This window comes from Nylanderia fulva, unplaced genomic scaffold (assembly GCF_048542155.1).
Source record: "Nylanderia fulva isolate GAGA-0341 unplaced genomic scaffold, ASM4854215v1 Scaffold961, whole genome shotgun sequence".
In the NCBI taxonomy this organism is placed as follows: Eukaryota; Metazoa; Arthropoda; class Insecta; order Hymenoptera; family Formicidae; genus Nylanderia; species Nylanderia fulva.
The window spans coordinates 1-18657 of NW_028191092.1; the positions used below are offsets into that span (position 1 = coordinate 1).

An 18657-nucleotide genomic window follows, 5' to 3' on the forward strand; every position below is an offset into this window, starting at 1 on the left:
TCGTTAGCCGCCCATTTTCTCAAGTGAAATCCGCCGGAATGCATCAAATCGTTAAGCTGAGCGCGCAATTGTATAGCGGACGCGATGTCATTCGCACCAAATAAGAGATCGTCCACGTAGGCCGAATTTTTAAGGATTTTTGCAGCTTGCGGAAAGCGACGAGACTCATCGTCGGCAAGCTGATGTCGAACACGGATCGCGAGATACGGTGCGCTAGCCGTGCCGTATGTAACCGTGAGGAGACGGTACGATAGGACCGGACTTTGCGGATTCGGTCTCCAGACGATTCTCTGGTAATCTACATCGTCGGGATGTACTAGGATCTGACGGAACATTTTTTCAATGTCCGCCAGATAGACGTAACGATAGAAACGCCAATTCAGCAAAACTCCGCCGAGATCGTTTTGAAGCTTAGGCCCAACTAATAAGCAATCATTCAGAGTAAAGCCGTTGGACGTGACACTCGAAGCGTTAAATACAACGCGCACTTTGGTTGTCGAGCTGCTTTCCCGGATCACGGGATGGTGAGGGAGATAAACAGGCCGACGGCGCGAGGTGGAATCGCGAACCTGTTCCATGTGCCCTAAAACTTCGTATTCAGCGAGAAATTTATTGTATTCCGCAGCAAGGTCGCTATTGCGAAGTAATCGTCGTTCCGTTTTGGAATACAACCGTTGAGCGAGATTATAACTATCGCCCAGAACGGGAGGCTGATTATTTCGGAATGGCAATCGAATAATATAACGGCCGTCCGCATTCCGCGAATGGGTTTGACTAAAATGCGTTTCGCATAGCTCCTCTTCGGGAGAGTAAATGATTTTAGAGGGAATCTCCTCCGTTTCCCAAAATTTTTGAATGAGCTCGTCTAGAGATGGAGCGGCCACACAAGACATAACCGTCGCTTCCTGAAGCGATACTAAATCCAATGACTTTGCCGGGCCTGAAACTATCCAACCTAACGACGTTAACTGCGCCGTAGGGGAACCGGGAGGCCCCCTTTGGATTGGCCCGAGTAGCAATGAACCATAGAGGTCGGCTCCGATTAATACTTCAATATTTTCTTTATTTGACGGATCGGGATCCGCGAGTTCTAAGCCTTTCAGGTGAGGCCAATCGTCGACGGAAAACGCTTGAGTAGCTGCGTAAGCCGTGATCTTTTGATAAATGTATACTGAAATCGGCAGTCGTGATCCAGGACGGAGACACGATTCGAGTAGAAGACTCGTTTGTGCTCGCGCGATGCCAGAGTATTCTTCCCCGAAACCGGTAATGTGTAAATTCGCGCGACGTCGCGTCGGACGTAATCTCTGTGCGAGAGCTTCCGAAATAAAGCTATATGTCGAGCCTTGATCGAAGAGAGCGCGGGCCTGTACAGTTCGTCCTTCAACCGTGTGAAGTCGGACCCGAGCGGTAGCGAGAAGGACGGGAATCGGAGCTTGAGATCGCGCACCTAGAGATACGGTATAATTAGTCGCTACGTTGGTGGAGGCGTCATTAAATGCGCCTTGTGCTTCGCACGCTTTATTTGCCGCGGATTCGTGTCGCGATTTCGTACCTTCTCGATCCGTAGCGTCGGCGATTGCTACGCCGATGTTGTCGCGATGAAGTAATGAATGGTGAGCGCGTTGACAAGAGTTACAGCGCTTCTCACTTGGACAATTTAGCGGAAAATGCCCGGGTCTTAAACAATTGAAGCAGACGCGAGCTTGTCTAGCGAGCTGCCCGCGTTGGTCTAGCGACCGTTTTCGGAAAGTCTGACAAAATGACAGGAAATGATTCCCCTGACAGCAAGGACACTTACGGTCCGTAGTGTTATGAACCGTTGCCTTGATTTTATTCGATTTATCGGAACGCGCGGACAAGCCGGCGGTAGCGCAATTAGTTACAAGAGGCACAAGATCAGATAAGCCGCGAAGACGTTCCGTAATAAATTCGCGAAGTGTTTTAAATGTAGGGTAATCGGTTGACGCGCCTAAACGCAAGTTCCATTCGGTACGAGTACGCGAGCTGAACTTTTGAGTGACGATGTACACAAGCAAGTCGTCCCATTGATCGGTATCTCGGCCTAAATTTGATAATGCCGATAACGACGCGGTTACAGTATCGCGCAACAGCTTTAATTCGGCAGCGTTTTCGGTCTTCATTACAGTGAGACTCGCGAACGCGTGAATATGCGCATGGACTAGAGACCGTGCGTTGTTATACTCATCCAACAAAATCTGCCAAGCTCCAGCGTAGTTCAAGTCAGAAGTCGTGATGTGCTTCAACAGAAGCGCAGCATCCCCGTCCATGAACGACTTCAAATAGTGTAGCTTCTGCGCGTCCGAGAGAGTTTCGTGGGCGCCGACTAAAGCCTGGAAGGTGTCTCGGAAGCTCTCCCACTTGGTCATTTCGCCCTTGAAAACTGGAATGGTGATCCTTGGTAGCGCGAAGGCTGATGACCCGTGACCAGACGGGTGATGGACGCTGATAGAACTCTGATCAGCGTCAGATGGAGTACGTAGCTCCTGTTTGTCGAGTAGGCCTGCTAAGAAATCTTGCGAGTCCTCGAACACCGCTTCAGCTTTGCTAATTTCGTCGTCAGTGAAGTAATCATGTTGGAGATCGTCTTTGTCAGCGACCTGCAGGAGCTCGACGTGCTGCTTACAGCAAGTTTGCCAGTGCTCCCGTAATTGCTCCATGCGAAGCTTAGTCTTCGTAATCGTAAATTTCTCCTTGCCGGCCTTCTTATAATTCACTGCTATCCGAGACATAAATTGAACGGTCGCACGTATCGCGATGAGACCGTTCTCGAAATCCGACATGATTCACGGATATGAACGGTACTGATATTGTATTAATATCAAATCGACGCGTAGAATTCTTTCACTACGGATAGCCACTGACCAAAGCGGAAATTTGAGAAAAAAGTAAGGTCACTGCGAAACGTCGAAAACACGAGGGCCGGCTCTCGCTTTCGTTGGAGCGAGAGAGAGGGTAGGATTTGGCGCGAGACCGCTCGCCGTGTGAGACCGCCCGCCGTGCGAGAGAGAGAAAGCGAGAGAGATAGCGCGCGCACTTCCGGCGCGAAATTCCTCGTTGTATAGTTCAGTGCTGAATTAAACAACGGATCGTTTTTTCGTATCCCGATAACAGCGGGACGCGAGAATGAGCGGACACAGTTTATTCGGCGCAAATCCGGCTCGAAGGACCATTAATTCACATGTACACGCCCCTCGAATCAACGTGCTGCGAATCAAACCTTAATTAATATAGTTTATATCCGGTTACGGCCACTGTCTCGGAGAGTCCGCGCATTAAGTCGATGTGTAGGAATAAAAAACACAAAACTGCTCCGAATAACAATTAAATCCAAAGTCTTTAATAAAATGTTAATAACTTTGATAATACACGACTATGTTTGACGATCGTTAACGTTTCGTCAACGCTGAATGGTAACACAAGAATCGCTGTGTTCGGATCGCTAGTCGAACGAGAACTGAGGGCCTGCTCTCTGCGAGAGTCAGGCACGAAATACGCCGGAATTTTCACATTCTTACAATATCACGCGTACAGGATCGGGTGATCACGTGTATAATCTGTATCGATACCGAAATCATAACGTGATTCTTGAATGGATATCGAACAAACAACTCGTGGTCAAACACAATCAGCCTACATGCCGAAAAATACAATTTGATTTCTGAACAAATAGTTTCTCTGAAAAACAAAGTTTGTAAATTTTTTTATTAATTCAAACTCAAAAGACTATTTACAACCCTCACCTGAAAAACAAAGAAACAACATTCAATGTTTCTTATTCACTGATTCTATTATAATAAAACTTTGTCAAATTAAATTTTATTCACCGTATTTTCTCTCCACGTGGGTTTCTCTTTTCTAACCTCTATTAATTTTTCTTTGCACATCTAGATGCCCGTATTACCGACCGTTTTACCGGGAGATTTTAAATTAATCCGAGGAAATGTAATGGAATTTCCTTACATCTCCCCCCCCTAAGAGAGAAAATATGTTTACAATATTTTTTTTTTTTTTTTTTTTTTATGACGTGTACATGTCTTCTTCTGTGTAAGCGGACTCTGAGACTGGAAACAGTTTAGTGATATGAAATAAATTTGACTCTGTTTTCTTATGACCTGTGTCTACTTTATATATTGAGTGTGATATTTTTTGTAAGATTTTGTATGGTCCTATTTTTAACTCGTCTAATTTCTTTCTGTTTAAGCGGTTCCCGTTCTCGACATATACTGATTCTCCTACATTAAATTTGTAATCTCTTCGGTTTTTGTCAATTATCTTTTTATTATAAACGTGATATTTTATACTATTTTCTAAAGCAGTTTTCCTGTCTAGTTTTAGATCTTCGTTTGATCTTTCTTGTTTTAATTCGATTGGTAACATTGAGGTATCCGTGCCTTCTAATAGATATTTTGAGGTGAATTTAGTGACTGTGTGTTCTATTTCATTGTATTTTCTTACACATTCGTGTGCTATAGTTGTCCATGCTGCTTTCTTGTTCTTTTTCTCGTTTACTTTGCATCTAATTTTATTAACCAACGTTTGGTTCAATCTTTCATTCAGGCCATTGGAGAAAGGTGCGTTTACTGCCGTAAATATAATTGGGATATTTTTGTCGTCCAAAAATTTCTTAAAAACCTTGGAGTTTATTCCCGGATATTGATCCGTTAAGATCATACCGATGTCGTTGTTTTCCGTTACTTTTTTTATTAATTTTATAAAATCCGTGGAATTTTGGGTTTTGGATGTTAAAATATATCCAAATCTCGTGAAATGGTCTACCAAGAGATGTAAGTATTTTTTTGTGGATCGTGAGCCCCCGAAGCCGCCGATTGTGTCGATGGAAACTATTTCAAACGGTTCTTTTGCGGGACCTAATTGAGACATTAGGCCAAATTTCTTCTGTCCTCTTGATTTATTTTTTATGCAGATCTCACAGGCTCTACAAATTTCTTTTATATTCTTTGTTAAATTTTGTGCTGTGTAATAATTTCTGATTTTGTTTTGTGTTTGTTTTATACCTATATGGCAGAAATTCTGATGTGTTCTTCTTATTACTTCTTTACTGAATTTTTCTGATAGTATAATTTTTTCTTTTTCTTTGATCTTCTTATAGTATATTTTATTTATAGTATATTATAGTTTTAGTCTATTTTTGTCAGTCTGTAAATCTTTGTTTTGTTTTTGATCTTTCAGAATTTCTTCTAGGTTTATTAAATTCACGATTTTTAAGTCTTCCTCTTGATTCTCATGTGCCTCCAGCACAGGGTTTCTACTTAAACAGTCTGCCTCCAAGTTATTCTTACCCGGGTGGTATATTATTTCCATATCATATTGTGCTAAGTAATACGTTAGATCGCCTAATTCTTCGTCTGGTCTTGCTTTGATGTTAAGTTTTTCTAGTGGTTTATGATCTGAAAAGACTTTGAATGATCTGCCCATGAGCCAGTGTTGCCAGTATTTTACTGCTTCTTTTATTCCTAGGCATTCTAGGTATATAGCCTTCTTTTTTTTTTGGGCTTCGTTTAGCTTCTTCGAGAAATACGCCACCGGTTTTTCTATTTCTTTTCCTATTTCTTCATCCAGTTGTGGTTGTTTTAGTATAGCTCCTACACCTTTCAAGCATGCATCCGTGTAAATATGTATTGGTAGATCTGGATTGAAGATAGTTAAAACCGGTTGAGTGCAAAGAATGTTTTTTATTTTTTTAAAGGCTTCTTGGCAATCTTCCGACCAGACGAATCTTTGTCCTTTTCTTAATAGTTTGTGCAGTGGGTCCAGTATTATGGAATTATGTGGCACGTATTCATTGTAAAAGTTAATTTTTCCTAAGAACTGGCGAATGTGTTTTTGTGATTGTGGCACAGGAAAATTTTGTATTGATATTAGATTATCTTTTATTGGAGAGACTGAGTTATTTTTTATCTTGTGACCTAAGTACTTGACTGAATTTGATGCGAAAGTGCATTTAGAAAATTTCAATCTAAAGCCCTCCTTCATTATTGCGTCTAGCAATTGTGTTAAATGGTCAATATGTTCATCGAATGATTTTGAGAAAATCAAGATATCGTCTATGTAGTTTACTGTAAAGTTTGAGAGATTGTGTTTTCTCATTATGTTGTTCAGGATTCTTTGAAAAATAGCTGGCGACGTCTTTAGGCCAAATGGCAAGCAGGTCCACTGAAAGTGTCCTTCTTGGGTTATAAATCCTGTTTTTCTTCTATCTTCCACCCGTAGTGGGATTGACCAGAATGCCGAGTTTATGTCGAGTTTGGAAAAATATTTGCAGTTTCTTGTTTTTGTCACTAGGTCCTCAATCAATGGGAATGGTTGTGATTGAGGGATAATTATTTTGTTCAGATCTCTAAAGTCGATGCATAATCTTGATCTTCTATCTTCGTCCTTTTTATATGCTAGCGTCACTGGGGCAGCAAAAGGACTGTGTGATTCTTCTATCAAGTTTCTTTTTAACAGCTCCGCAATTTGTTGTTCTATTTCTTTCTTATCTTTGATTGTACATCTATATGGTCTCTTGCTGCAATACTTATCTATCATTAAATCTATTCTTGCTTCATAATCTTTTACTGTGCCAATGTCGTATTTGTCCTTGGCAAATAATGTTTTGTATTTTTCTATAAGATTTTCTATTTTTAATTTTTCGTAGTGATCTAGGTGGTTTATTGAGATTTGTAAATTATCTGTATCTACATGTTCATTAAAGTTTATTTGTTGTAGCTTGTCATTTTGAAATTTACAAGCTTCTTTATGGTTTCTATCCTCTTTCTTTGGATTTTTGTTTGTGGTATTAAGAGCATTTGTATTTCTTTTGTCTGTTATGTCAGGAATTTTTTGTTCTATTTTTAAATTCTCATTCTGTATTAATCCAAATTTTTTTATACAATCCAGTCCGATTAGAAATTCATAATTGAAATTTTTGTTATTTATTACAAAAACGTCTATTTCTTTTTCTATATTAAGAATTTTTGCTTTTATTGTTATCATGCCTTCGGTTTGGTTCACACCATTGATCGTTCTTAAGTTTACTTTTCTTATATTGTTATTTTTATCTTTTCTTAGATTCAGTATTCTAGAGTTTATTAATGAAACATTCGAGCCTGAATCATATATCCCAGTTGCTTCCAATGTCTCATTTAGTAATATCTTGAGTTCGATCAATGGTGGAATTATTAGTTTTTTTGCTCATTGCAATTTAGTTCCATTTCTAGGACGGCGTTATTGACATTTTTTATTTTGTTTTCTTTATCTTTGAACCAACATGCTGATTCCGGGTGATAACGTGTGCCTTTGTTATTGTCTTTACAAATTTTACATGGTGTTTTTTCTTTTATGTTATCAGTCTTGTTCTTCTTGATTTCAAATCTGTTTTTATTAACCAGGTGTTCCAGTTTGCCTAGTTCGTTGTAAAGGTCTTCAGTTTCGTTCAGAGTTTCTCTGTCAATCCTATCAGATATAAAGTTTGGTAGACCGGCTGCGATGAGATCTATCAAAGTTCCTGTGTCTATTGATTTTCTTACTTCTAATAATAATTTTTCTTTTTTTATGGCATAATCCAACAGAGGACCTGATTGGAATTTGAATGAGAGTGCATATCTTATTGGGATCCACCCTTTGTTTGCAAATGTTTCACAAAAGTTTTTTTTCCATTCTTTCCATTCTGATTGTACTGTAAATTTTATCAGCATGCAGCTGTACCAATCTACACACGCTTTTTCTAGAAAAAATTTTAAAGTTTCGATCTTCTTTCTATCTTCATTTATCTCAAAACGTTCGCACTCTCTTTCAAATTCATTTATCCATTGGTGGGCATTGGAGGTTTTTCCAGTGAATTTTTCAAGCATAAAATCCTGTGCTATTTTTCCTAGATTTTTTATTTCGGATTTTTGTTGTTTCTCTTCCATTAATTTCTCCAATATTTTTCTCATTATTTCCTCTGAAGAACTAGGTTCAGATGCCGTAGTAGTTTTTTTCTCTGTGATTTCTTCTAAATAATAATCGCCAAATTGTAAGTTTCTTCTTCATCCAAATACACTTTAGTTAAGGTTTCTGATAAACCAATCCATACTTTTCTTGATTGGTGTCTTTTTTTTAATGAATTCTTCACTTTAGCAAATATTTGTGTTTTTGTCAGCTCTGTGTGTAAATGTGCTGGCTGATATTCCTCTGGGAAGCCGAAAGAACGATCATCGGGTGTTCCTATTGAGGTTAAGCACAATATGTTCGATTTTCCGTCTGTTGATCCTCTTACCATAAAGTCAAATCTTAACTTCTCCATTTTGTATAAATTTTCAACAAGAATGTTGTTTTATAATGCGTCTATAACTCTCTTATTCGGGAATAGTCAAAATAAGATATCGAATAGTGTACACGCCCCTCGAATCAACGTGCTGCGAATCAAACCTTAATTAATATAGTTTATATCCGGTTACGGCCACTGTCTCGGAGAGTCCGCGCATTAAGTCGATGTGTAGGAATAAAAAACACAAAACTGCTCCGAATAACAATTAAATCCAAAGTCTTTAATAAAATGTTAATAACTTTGATAATACACGACTATGTTTGACGATCGTTAACGTTTCGTCAACGCTGAATGGTAACACAAGAATCGCTGTGTTCGGATCGCTAGTCGAACGAGAACTGAGGGCCTGCTCTCTGCGAGAGTCAGGCACGAAATACGCCGGAATTTTCACATTCTTACAATATCACGCGTACAGGATCGGGTGATCACGTGTATAATCTGTATCGATACCGAAATCATAACGTGATTCTTGAATGGATATCGAACAAACAACTCGTGGTCAAACACAATCAGCCTACATGCCGAAAAATACAATTTGATTTCTGAACATACCGCCCGCCTCGTACAAACTACGAAACGGACTGATGAACAAATTCTAGTATGTTAAAATTTTAATAGAACGATAGCAGACGGAATGTTTGACAGATCTTTACAATGAGTAAGAGACAGTTACTCGTCTGTTCTAATAAGTGGGCAGATTTTAGTAATCGGGCGCTTAAGCGTTGAAGACGCGGTGCGAACGGTCACGACGCGCGTGTGACCATCTGGGCCAGGGTGTGTCTCGATGACTCTGGCCATGTCCTATTTAGCGGGGGGAAGCAGAGGGTTTTTTATTATTACGAGGTCGTTAATTTTAATCGGTGGTTCTACCGTTCGCCATTTCTGCCTCTGATGAAGCGTGTGCAAGTAATCAGAAGACCATGCTTTCCAAAATTGTTCGTGCATGGCCTGCACCCTTTGCCATCTTGACAAACGATTCTCATTAATTTCTAAGACAGACTCTCCCGGTGCACTCAAAAGGGGGCGACCTATCAGGAAGTGCCCCGGTGTGAGCGCCTCGAAGGAGTCCGGATCGCTTGTCAATGCGGCGAGAGGACGGGAGTTAAGGCAGGCTTCGATTTGGCACAAAAGAGTCGCGAATTCCAACTGCGACAGAGTATGACCTCCGATAACGCGCTTTAAATGATATTTAAAACTCTTTACTCCCGCCTCCCAGAGTCCCCCGAAATGTGGAGACGCCGCGGGTATAAAGTGCCACTGTACACCGTCAGTGACAAGGTGATCGTGGACGGCGCGATCTTTACATGTTTTTATAAATGCGAGTCGCAACTCACGGTCGGCCCCTACAAAATTCGTACCATTGTCGCTATAGACATCGGATGGAAGTCCACGTCGACTAACGAATCTTCGAAAGGCCGCAAGAAAGCCCTCCGATGAGTAATCAGAGACATACTCTAAATGAATCGCACGAGTTGCGAGACATACGAAAATGCAGACGTAATATTTCCGCGAGGTCTGACCGCGACCGACATACGGTATGATTTGTAAGGGGCCGGCATAATCTATTCCGCAGTGGGAAAAGGTGGGCGATGGCGTCACTCGCGGTGACGGTAGATCGCCCATGAGCTGACTTGCGGTCCTCGCGCTTTCGCGTATGCATGTCATACATTTTCTTATTCGGAATTTGACAAGCGATCTCGCACCAAGAATCCAGAAATTTTGACGTAATACGCGTAGAGTAAGTTGCGGACCTCCGTGCGAGGATCGCAAGTGAGCTTGATCGACAATTAATTCGGTAATGCGGTGACGCGGAAGGATCACCGGAAATCTCTCATCGTATGAGAGTAAGGAGTGGCGGAGTCTCCCGCCAAGCCGAATAATGCCGTTTTCGTCAAGAAACGGCGTTAGCGAACGCAGAGGACTCGATTTGCTTAGCGGAGAATTCCCACGCAACGCGATGAGTTCGGCATTGAAGCTTAGGGCTTGTAATCGTTGGATCCAGAAGATCCGCGCTCTCTTGACATCAAGGCTCGTCAATACCCCGGCCGCCATTTCGCTCGCTTTGTTGCTGGTTTTATGCGTTCTAAAGAGACGAAACACGTGACCTGTGACGCGAAGCAATTTTCCCCACGACGTAAAATTTTCGTGGATATTGAATATATCCGCTGCCGGAGCGGACTTTGAATTATCTACGGTAGCGACGCGAACTTCGGCATTCACGTTTGACTCTATTTCGTCCGATAATTTGTCCTGCAATTTTTTTCTCTCTGGCCAAGAGACGGGAGGATCTTTTAGCCAGGCCGGGCCTGACCACCACAGCGGGTGGACGCGAAACTCCTCTACCGAAATACCGCGCGAAGCACAATCCGCGGGGTTGCTGATTGTCGGCACGTGATGCCACTTCGCTGTCGGTAATTTCGTCTGAATCTCGGAGACTCGCGTAGCGACGAACGTTCGCCATTTTGAGGGGTGTTGACTGACCCACGCTAGTGCGACGGTTGAATCTGTCCAGCCGTAAATCGGTATATCCGAATTCTCGAGCACGCCTAAAACGTGATTTATTAAACGTGCTAGGAGTACGATAGCCATAAGTTCCAGGCGGGGAATGGCAATCGTTTTTAAGGGCGCCACTTTTGATTTGGCAGCGAGCAGCGAAACCGAAATTCGATTAGGCGAGTGGCGAACCCGTAAATAGACGACAGCAGCGTAGGCACGCTGTGACGCGTCGGCGAATCCGTGAATCTCCACCGCGTGATCGGGATCGTAGGTATTAAGCCAACGTGGCATACGGCAATTAGAAAGCTTAGGAAGACTGCTAACGTAATCTTGCCATCTTTGCAGAAGTGACGCGGGAATAATCTCATCCCAATCGATTTTTTGAAGCCACAGATCCTGCATCAGTATTTTCGCTACAATTACGACGGGCGACGCCCAACCTAAGGGGTCGAATAGCCGCGCGATAAATGATAGGACGGTCCGCTTCGTGGTTCGCGATTCCGTGAATTCTGTGGTTCGAAAAAAGAATACATCGTCGGTCGGGCGCCAAGCGACGCCAAGGACCTTTAGACTTGTATTTTCTTCAAATGCGTGATCGCATGATAACTCGTGATCGCCGGATGGAATAATTGACAAGAGTTGTGGATCGTTAGCCGCCCATTTTCTCAAGTGAAATCCGCCGGAATGCATCAAATCGTTAAGCTGAGCGCGCAATTGTATAGCGGACGCGATGTCATTCGCACCAAATAAGAGATCGTCCACGTAGGCCGAATTTTTAAGGATTTTTGCAGCTTGCGGAAAGCGACGAGACTCATCGTCGGCAAGCTGATGTCGAACACGGATCGCGAGATACGGTGCGCTAGCCGTGCCGTATGTAACCGTGAGGAGACGGTACGATAGGACCGGACTTTGCGGATTCGGTCTCCAGACGATTCTCTGGTAATCTACATCGTCGGGATGTACTAGGATCTGACGGAACATTTTTTCAATGTCCGCCAGATAGACGTAACGATAGAAACGCCAATTCAGCAAAACTCCGCCGAGATCGTTTTGAAGCTTAGGCCCAACTAATAAGCAATCATTCAGAGTAAAGCCGTTGGACGTGACACTCGAAGCGTTAAATACAACGCGCACTTTGGTTGTCGAGCTGCTTTCCCGGATCACGGGATGGTGAGGGAGATAAACAGGCCGACGGCGCGAGGTGGAATCGCGAACCTGTTCCATGTGCCCTAAAACTTCGTATTCAGCGAGAAATTTATTGTATTCCGCAGCAAGGTCGCTATTGCGAAGTAATCGTCGTTCCGTTTTGGAATACAACCGTTGAGCGAGATTATAACTATCGCCCAGAACGGGAGGCTGATTATTTCGGAATGGCAATCGAATAATATAACGGCCGTCCGCATTCCGCGAATGGGTTTGACTAAAATGCGTTTCGCATAGCTCCTCTTCGGGAGAGTAAATGATTTTAGAGGGAATCTCCTCCGTTTCCCAAAATTTTTGAATGAGCTCGTCTAGAGATGGAGCGGCCACACAAGACATAACCGTCGCTTCCTGAAGCGATACTAAATCCAATGACTTTGCCGGGCCTGAAACTATCCAACCTAACGACGTTAACTGCGCCGTAGGGGAACCGGGAGGCCCCCTTTGGATTGGCCCGAGTAGCAATGAACCATAGAGGTCGGCTCCGATTAATACTTCAATATTTTCTTTATTTGACGGATCGGGATCCGCGAGTTCTAAGCCTTTCAGGTGAGGCCAATCGTCGACGGAAAACGCTTGAGTAGCTGCGTAAGCCGTGATCTTTTGATAAATGTATACTGAAATCGGCAGTCGTGATCCAGGACGGAGACACGATTCGAGTAGAAGACTCGTTTGTGCTCGCGCGATGCCAGAGTATTCTTCCCCGAAACCGGTAATGTGTAAATTCGCGCGACGTCGCGTCGGACGTAATCTCTGTGCGAGAGCTTCCGAAATAAAGCTATATGTCGAGCCTTGATCGAAGAGAGCGCGGGCCTGTACAGTTCGTCCTTCAACCGTGTGAAGTCGGACCCGAGCGGTAGCGAGAAGGACGGGAATCGGAGCTTGAGATCGCGCACCTAGAGATACGGTATAATTAGTCGCTACGTTGGTGGAGGCGTCATTAAATGCGCCTTGTGCTTCGCACGCTTTATTTGCCGCGGATTCGTGTCGCGATTTCGTACCTTCTCGATCCGTAGCGTCGGCGATTGCTACGCCGATGTTGTCGCGATGAAGTAATGAATGGTGAGCGCGTTGACAAGAGTTACAGCGCTTCTCACTTGGACAATTTAGCGGAAAATGCCCGGGTCTTAAACAATTGAAGCAGACGCGAGCTTGTCTAGCGAGCTGCCCGCGTTGGTCTAGCGACCGTTTTCGGAAAGTCTGACAAAATGACAGGAAATGATTCCCCTGACAGCAAGGACACTTACGGTCCGTAGTGTTATGAACCGTTGCCTTGATTTTATTCGATTTATCGGAACGCGCGGACAAGCCGGCGGTAGCGCAATTAGTTACAAGAGGCACAAGATCAGATAAGCCGCGAAGACGTTCCGTAATAAATTCGCGAAGTGTTTTAAATGTAGGGTAATCGGTTGACGCGCCTAAACGCAAGTTCCATTCGGTACGAGTACGCGAGCTGAACTTTTGAGTGACGATGTACACAAGCAAGTCGTCCCATTGATCGGTATCTCGGCCTAAATTTGATAATGCCGATAACGACGCGGTTACAGTATCGCGCAACAGCTTTAATTCGGCAGCGTTTTCGGTCTTCATTACAGTGAGACTCGCGAACGCGTGAATATGCGCATGGACTAGAGACCGTGCGTTGTTATACTCATCCAACAAAATCTGCCAAGCTCCAGCGTAGTTCAAGTCAGAAGTCGTGATGTGCTTCAACAGAAGCGCAGCATCCCCGTCCATAAACGACTTCAAATAGTGTAGCTTCTGCGCGTCCGAGAGAGTTTCGTGGGCGCCGACTAAAGCCTGGAAGGTGTCTCGGAAGCTCTCCCACTTGGTCATTTCGCCCTTGAAAACTGGAATGGTGATCCTTGGTAGCGCGAAGGCTGATGACCCGTGACCAGACGGGTGATGGACGCTGATAGAACTCTGATCAGCGTCAGATGGAGTACGTAGCTCCTGTTTGTCGAGTAGGCCTGCTAAGAAATCTTGCGAGTCCTCGAACACCGCTTCAGCTTTGCTAATTTCGTCGTCAGTGAAGTAATCATGTTGGAGATCGTCTTTGTCAGCGACCTGCAGGAGCTCGACGTGCTGCTTACAGCAAGTTTGCCAGTGCTCCCGTAATTGCTCCATGCGAAGCTTAGTCTTCGTAATCGTAAATTTCTCCTTGCCGGCCTTCTTATAATTCACTGCTATCCGAGACATAAATTGAACGGTCGCACGTATCGCGATGAGACCGTTCTCGAAATCCGACATGATTCACGGATATGAACGGTACTGATATTGTATTAATATCAAATCGACGCGTAGAATTCTTTCACTACGGATAGCCACTGACCAAAGCGGAAATTTGAGAAAAAAGTAAGGTCACTGCGAAACGTCGAAAACACGAGGGCCGGCTCTCGCTTTCGTTGGAGCGAGAGAGAGGGTAGGATTTGGCGCGAGACCGCTCGCCGTGTGAGACCGCCCGCCGTGCGAGAGAGAGAAAGCGAGAGAGATAGCGCGCGCACTTCCGGCGCGAAATTCCTCGTTGTATAGTTCAGTGCTGAATTAAACAACGGATCGTTTTTTCGTATCCCGATAACAGCGGGACGCGAGAATGAGCGGACACAGTTTATTCGGCGCAAATCCGGCTCGAAGGACCATTAATTCACATGTACACGCCCCTCGAATCAACGTGCTGCGAATCAAACCTTAATTAATATAGTTTATATCCGGTTACGGCCACTGTCTCGGAGAGTCCGCGCATTAAGTCGATGTGTAGGAATAAAAAACACAAAACTGCTCCGAATAACAATTAAATCCAAAGTCTTTAATAAAATGTTAATAACTTTGATAATACACGACTATGTTTGACGATCGTTAACGTTTCGTCAACGCTGAATGGTAACACAAGAATCGCTGTGTTCGGATCGCTAGTCGAACGAGAACTGAGGGCCTGCTCTCTGCGAGAGTCAGGCACGAAATACGCCGGAATTTTCACATTCTTACAATATCACGCGTACAGGATCGGGTGATCACGTGTATAATCTGTATCGATACCGAAATCATAACGTGATTCTTGAATGGATATCGAACAAACAACTCGTGGTCAAACACAATCAGCCTACATGCCGAAAAATACAATTTGATTTCTGAACAAATAGTTTCTCTGAAAAACAAAGTTTGTAAATTTTTTTATTAATTCAAACTCAAAAGACTATTTACAACCCTCACCTGAAAAACAAAGAAACAACATTCAATGTTTCTTATTCACTGATTCTATTATAATAAAACTTTGTCAAATTAAATTTTATTCACCGTATTTTCTCTCCACGTGGGTTTCTCTTTTCTAACCTCTATTAATTTTTCTTTGCACATCTAGATGCCCGTATTACCGACAGTTTTACCGGGAGATTTTAAATTAATCCGAGGAAATGTAATGGAATTTCCTTACATATATTTTAGGTATTATTCTTTAGAATATGTCGATTCCCTTTGCAATTTAAAATAAAATGCATTACTTCGTAAATTTTGTTATAGATTAAAATAATCTTATTTGCTTTATTTTATATTCATATTTGCATGTAAATGGTAGAAAAGCTTAATTGTAACTTCTATTGTTATTTTATAGTTAGAGTTTAATAATCATGATAGACAGGTAAAGTTTATCAATTTACAATCACATTTCGTAGTTATATGTAAATTGATAGGTAACTTGCATCAGGAACGAATTTCTAATAGTAGGTATACTAGGGGGGTTTTAACCCAGGGGCAATGAGGTGGGGTGAGGGGCGAGCAGAAATCATGTTTTTTAACTTATGAGCGCTCATATGCGAGACTAAATATTTGTTAATATCGGTCTTTCATGTAGGTTAGCGATTGTCATGACTAATATGTTAAAGAATTAATTTTTGAAAAAGATTAAAATTTTGAAATTTGTCTGAACGTTACATCTCCCCTCCTATTTGAGAATAAAACCCGACGTTGACCTAGGGTTTTGTTCGAGGTTATAAAGATGCTGCTGTAAGTCATTATATGTCTGAGGGATAGTTATATTCGTGGATTCCATTTCTCCAGGTCGTTTGGTGTTATAGCCTTGAAGTTGTGGCTGACTTATCACTGGCGGTTCTTTTGGCAGTGCGGGGGGTGCGTCTGAGATGGTGGCGAGAGGTGTGGCGTCTTCTGGGAATTTGTTCGTTTCTTCCTTTTCGTTCATATTCTTGCGGCTGAGGTGAAGCAAGAGATTAGTTAGAGAGTCCCATAATGCTCCTATTAGATGTAGACTACATCCATATACGGTATGTAGTGCGTATCCGTGGATGATGGTGTCAATTGCCAATTTAGCAATACGAACGATCATAAATACTCCAACGACACCGGCCGTGGCTGATCCGAAACTCATGAATCCTTTCCATATTTTTGCTGCGGTGTTGTCTACGATTTTGTTGAGCGATTCTTCGTCTAGTAGTTTGTATAATGAGACGGAGTCGGCGTTAACTGGATGTCCAATAAGCCCACGGGCGACGGCGTTGAGCAGTGCCGGTTTCACTGCGGGAAACATAATGTGGTCTCTCAATTTTTCTATGTTTTGTTGCGTATAGATTCCACTAACAGCTAGTGGTCCGGGTGTTAAATAACTCCAGGTAAGAGATGCCATGGGTCGTAGTTGTTGAGGTGACGACTGTCTTACTTGTGCTTTTGGCGTGAACTGTACCCAAGTGTCTTCTATCCGGTATAACGTTGGTAATTCTTGAGAACATTCTCGCTCGTTTCCGATTTTTGTGACGATTCTTGATTTGGGCGTGAGAAAGTAAGAAGCGTTTCTAACGGTTACGGGTAACTCGTTATAACATTCTTTGGTTGGACGTACGGTAACTTCTACAGGGATGCATTTTATTATCGGGACAGCTTCCCCAGTGGTGACGGCCATGTATCCCGGCGATTTCATTAGACTATACGCGAATTCATCAGGCAAGAGAGTCGCAAAGGATAAGGCGTTGGTTATTACTTGTCGTTCCAATTCACATTTTTGTTGTATGACATTATGATACAAAGATGTCATTTGATGTCGGATGTGTTTTTCAACATACACAAACTTGGAGTTCATGTAAGTGATTATATCGAGGTTATCCACAAGGATCGTACCTTTGTTGGCAAAAGTTTGGCCTTGCTTTTTTTCCAAGATAAATAGTTTCGGATGTTCCGTGCGAAGCAGAGTGTATCCGCATAATGGCTGCTCTTTGGTTTTCGTCAAGGCGAACGTGATGTCTTGCGTGGTGAGACTGTAGACGATGGGGGAGTCATCGCCTGTTATCTTGGTCGCTAGTCCCTCGTATAGGACATCGTATTGATTGAAGTTGCAGGATTTCATTGGTACTGGTTTCTAAAAGGTGTAACCGTCGTCGGAGTCCAAACAGAAGCTGTCGGCCAGTGTACAAATGGTTCTTGACCTTAACTTGATTTTACCGTGTTCGAGTTGTACTGGCACATAAGATGATTTGAGTGAGATTTTTGCGACTGCTTGAACAATTACGTTGTCCCATGTGCCGTAAAGGTCAGAATATTGCGTACCCTTACAAGTTCCATCGGTTTTTATTTCGCCAGCCAGCGTAAGGCTGTGATAAGAAGTTTGGTTGATTTTAAGTCCACTAATTAAGTGAGCAGGTCCCAAGGAAGTAGTACCGTCTTGAAACATTCGCAGGCATTGAGAATATCCGGTTTCCTGGACGTAATCTGCTTTTCCGTTAAAGACGACCGAGATGTGCGAATGCATGCCACAGTGATATATCGTGCGGGATATCTCTAGTTTTCACTGTATAACTTCTGCATAGTTATATTCGGAAAGTTGTAATAGTTGTATATAAGTTTCTGTGGAGTTTGGGGTTTGATGATGGAGATTGCATTCTCCTACATCTAAGAGGGAAACGGCGGTAATGTTGAGATGCTGTCCACCACAATCAAATCCAATTAAGGCGAACGAAGTTTTAACGGAGAGTATTAGAATAATCCCTAACATCATGACAAGCTGTAACGCACAATCGGACTGGTTTACTAAATTAAATATTTTTATATATAAATTATTTAATATGTATGTGTGCACGCATACACACATATGTTTATGGATATATATATATATGTGTACGTGCGGAGGCATTCCTTGCATTGGATGCGATAACGGTGCGTGATAAATCTTTTAATAATTGAATAGTATAATGTACATGATTTTACTGTCGTTGCTTTCTACGTCCGTTTTCAGATTCGCACATGGACATATATATATATGTGAGTTGTTATAAATTATTTTTGCGTCTTATATCTACGTATATCGGTTGCGCGGTTGCAGGTTTTCTGCCCGTGTCTTTTGTAGGATTCGTAAAGATTATTCGAAAGTTTGCTATTGGCTGGGATATAATTAGCTCGTTCACTGGTGAAGCTGGAGTCGTTTCCTCCGAGTTAATGCAAGTATGAGCGTATAATATATTACATTTTTAAGTACGTTAAGGTTTTCGCGAGGCTATTCATAATGGTTGAATACTATATTGATAGATAACTCTCGCGAGGAACGGAGTTATTACCAGTGAGCGAGTTAACGATAATCTGTAATAATATAAGGTGTATCGTATTAGCTAGAATATTGCGTGGATATAAGT

At 42.6% G+C, this 18657-nt stretch overlaps 5 protein-coding genes across 5 annotated transcripts; all 5 read right to left on the reverse strand.

Moving 5' to 3' along the window:
* Positions 1–97: 97 nt before the first annotated feature.
* LOC114929724 (uncharacterized) lies at positions 98–2804 on the reverse strand (the record flags this gene model as incomplete). The annotated part of the gene is made up of 1 exon (XM_029301391.2): positions 98–2804. A coding segment is annotated over exon 1 (2707 nt), but the record flags the coding sequence as incomplete, so codon positions are not given.
* A 1237-nt stretch (positions 2805–4041) lies between these two features.
* LOC146719511 (uncharacterized) lies at positions 4042–5138 on the reverse strand. The gene has a single exon (XM_085490085.1). The coding sequence runs from the start codon at positions 4903–4905 to the stop codon at positions 4042–4044; it is 864 nt and encodes a 287-aa protein (XP_085346211.1). The 5' UTR covers positions 4906–5138.
* A 1918-nt stretch (positions 5139–7056) lies between these two features.
* LOC146719512 (uncharacterized) lies at positions 7057–8012 on the reverse strand. The gene has a single exon (XM_085490087.1). The coding sequence runs from the start codon at positions 7959–7961 to the stop codon at positions 7206–7208; it is 756 nt and encodes a 251-aa protein (XP_085346213.1). The 5' UTR covers positions 7962–8012; the 3' UTR covers positions 7057–7205.
* A 1124-nt stretch (positions 8013–9136) lies between these two features.
* On the reverse strand, positions 9137–14281 carry LOC114929726 (uncharacterized). Its single transcript, XM_029301393.2, has one exon. It carries the CDS (start codon positions 14279–14281, stop codon positions 9137–9139), a length of 5145 nt encoding a protein of 1714 aa, XP_029157226.2.
* Positions 14282–15968: 1687 nt separating this feature from the next.
* Positions 15969–17378, reverse strand: LOC146719513 (uncharacterized). Its single transcript, XM_085490086.1, has one exon. It carries the CDS (start codon positions 17376–17378, stop codon positions 15969–15971), a length of 1410 nt encoding a protein of 469 aa, XP_085346212.1.
* Between the last annotated feature and the right edge of the window lie 1279 nt (positions 17379–18657).

Coding starts and splice junctions, on each gene's coding strand:
- LOC146719511 (XM_085490085.1), bottom strand. CDS start 4,905: ATGTCTCAATTAGGTCCCGCAAAAGAACCGTTTGAAATAGTTTCCATC.
- LOC146719512 (XM_085490087.1), bottom strand. CDS start 7,961: ATGAGAAAAATATTGGAGAAATTAATGGAAGAGAAACAACAAAAATCC.
- LOC114929726 (XM_029301393.2), bottom strand. CDS start 14,281: ATGTCGGATTTCGAGAACGGTCTCATCGCGATACGTGCGACCGTTCAA.
- LOC146719513 (XM_085490086.1), bottom strand. CDS start 17,378: ATGAAATCCTGCAACTTCAATCAATACGATGTCCTATACGAGGGACTA.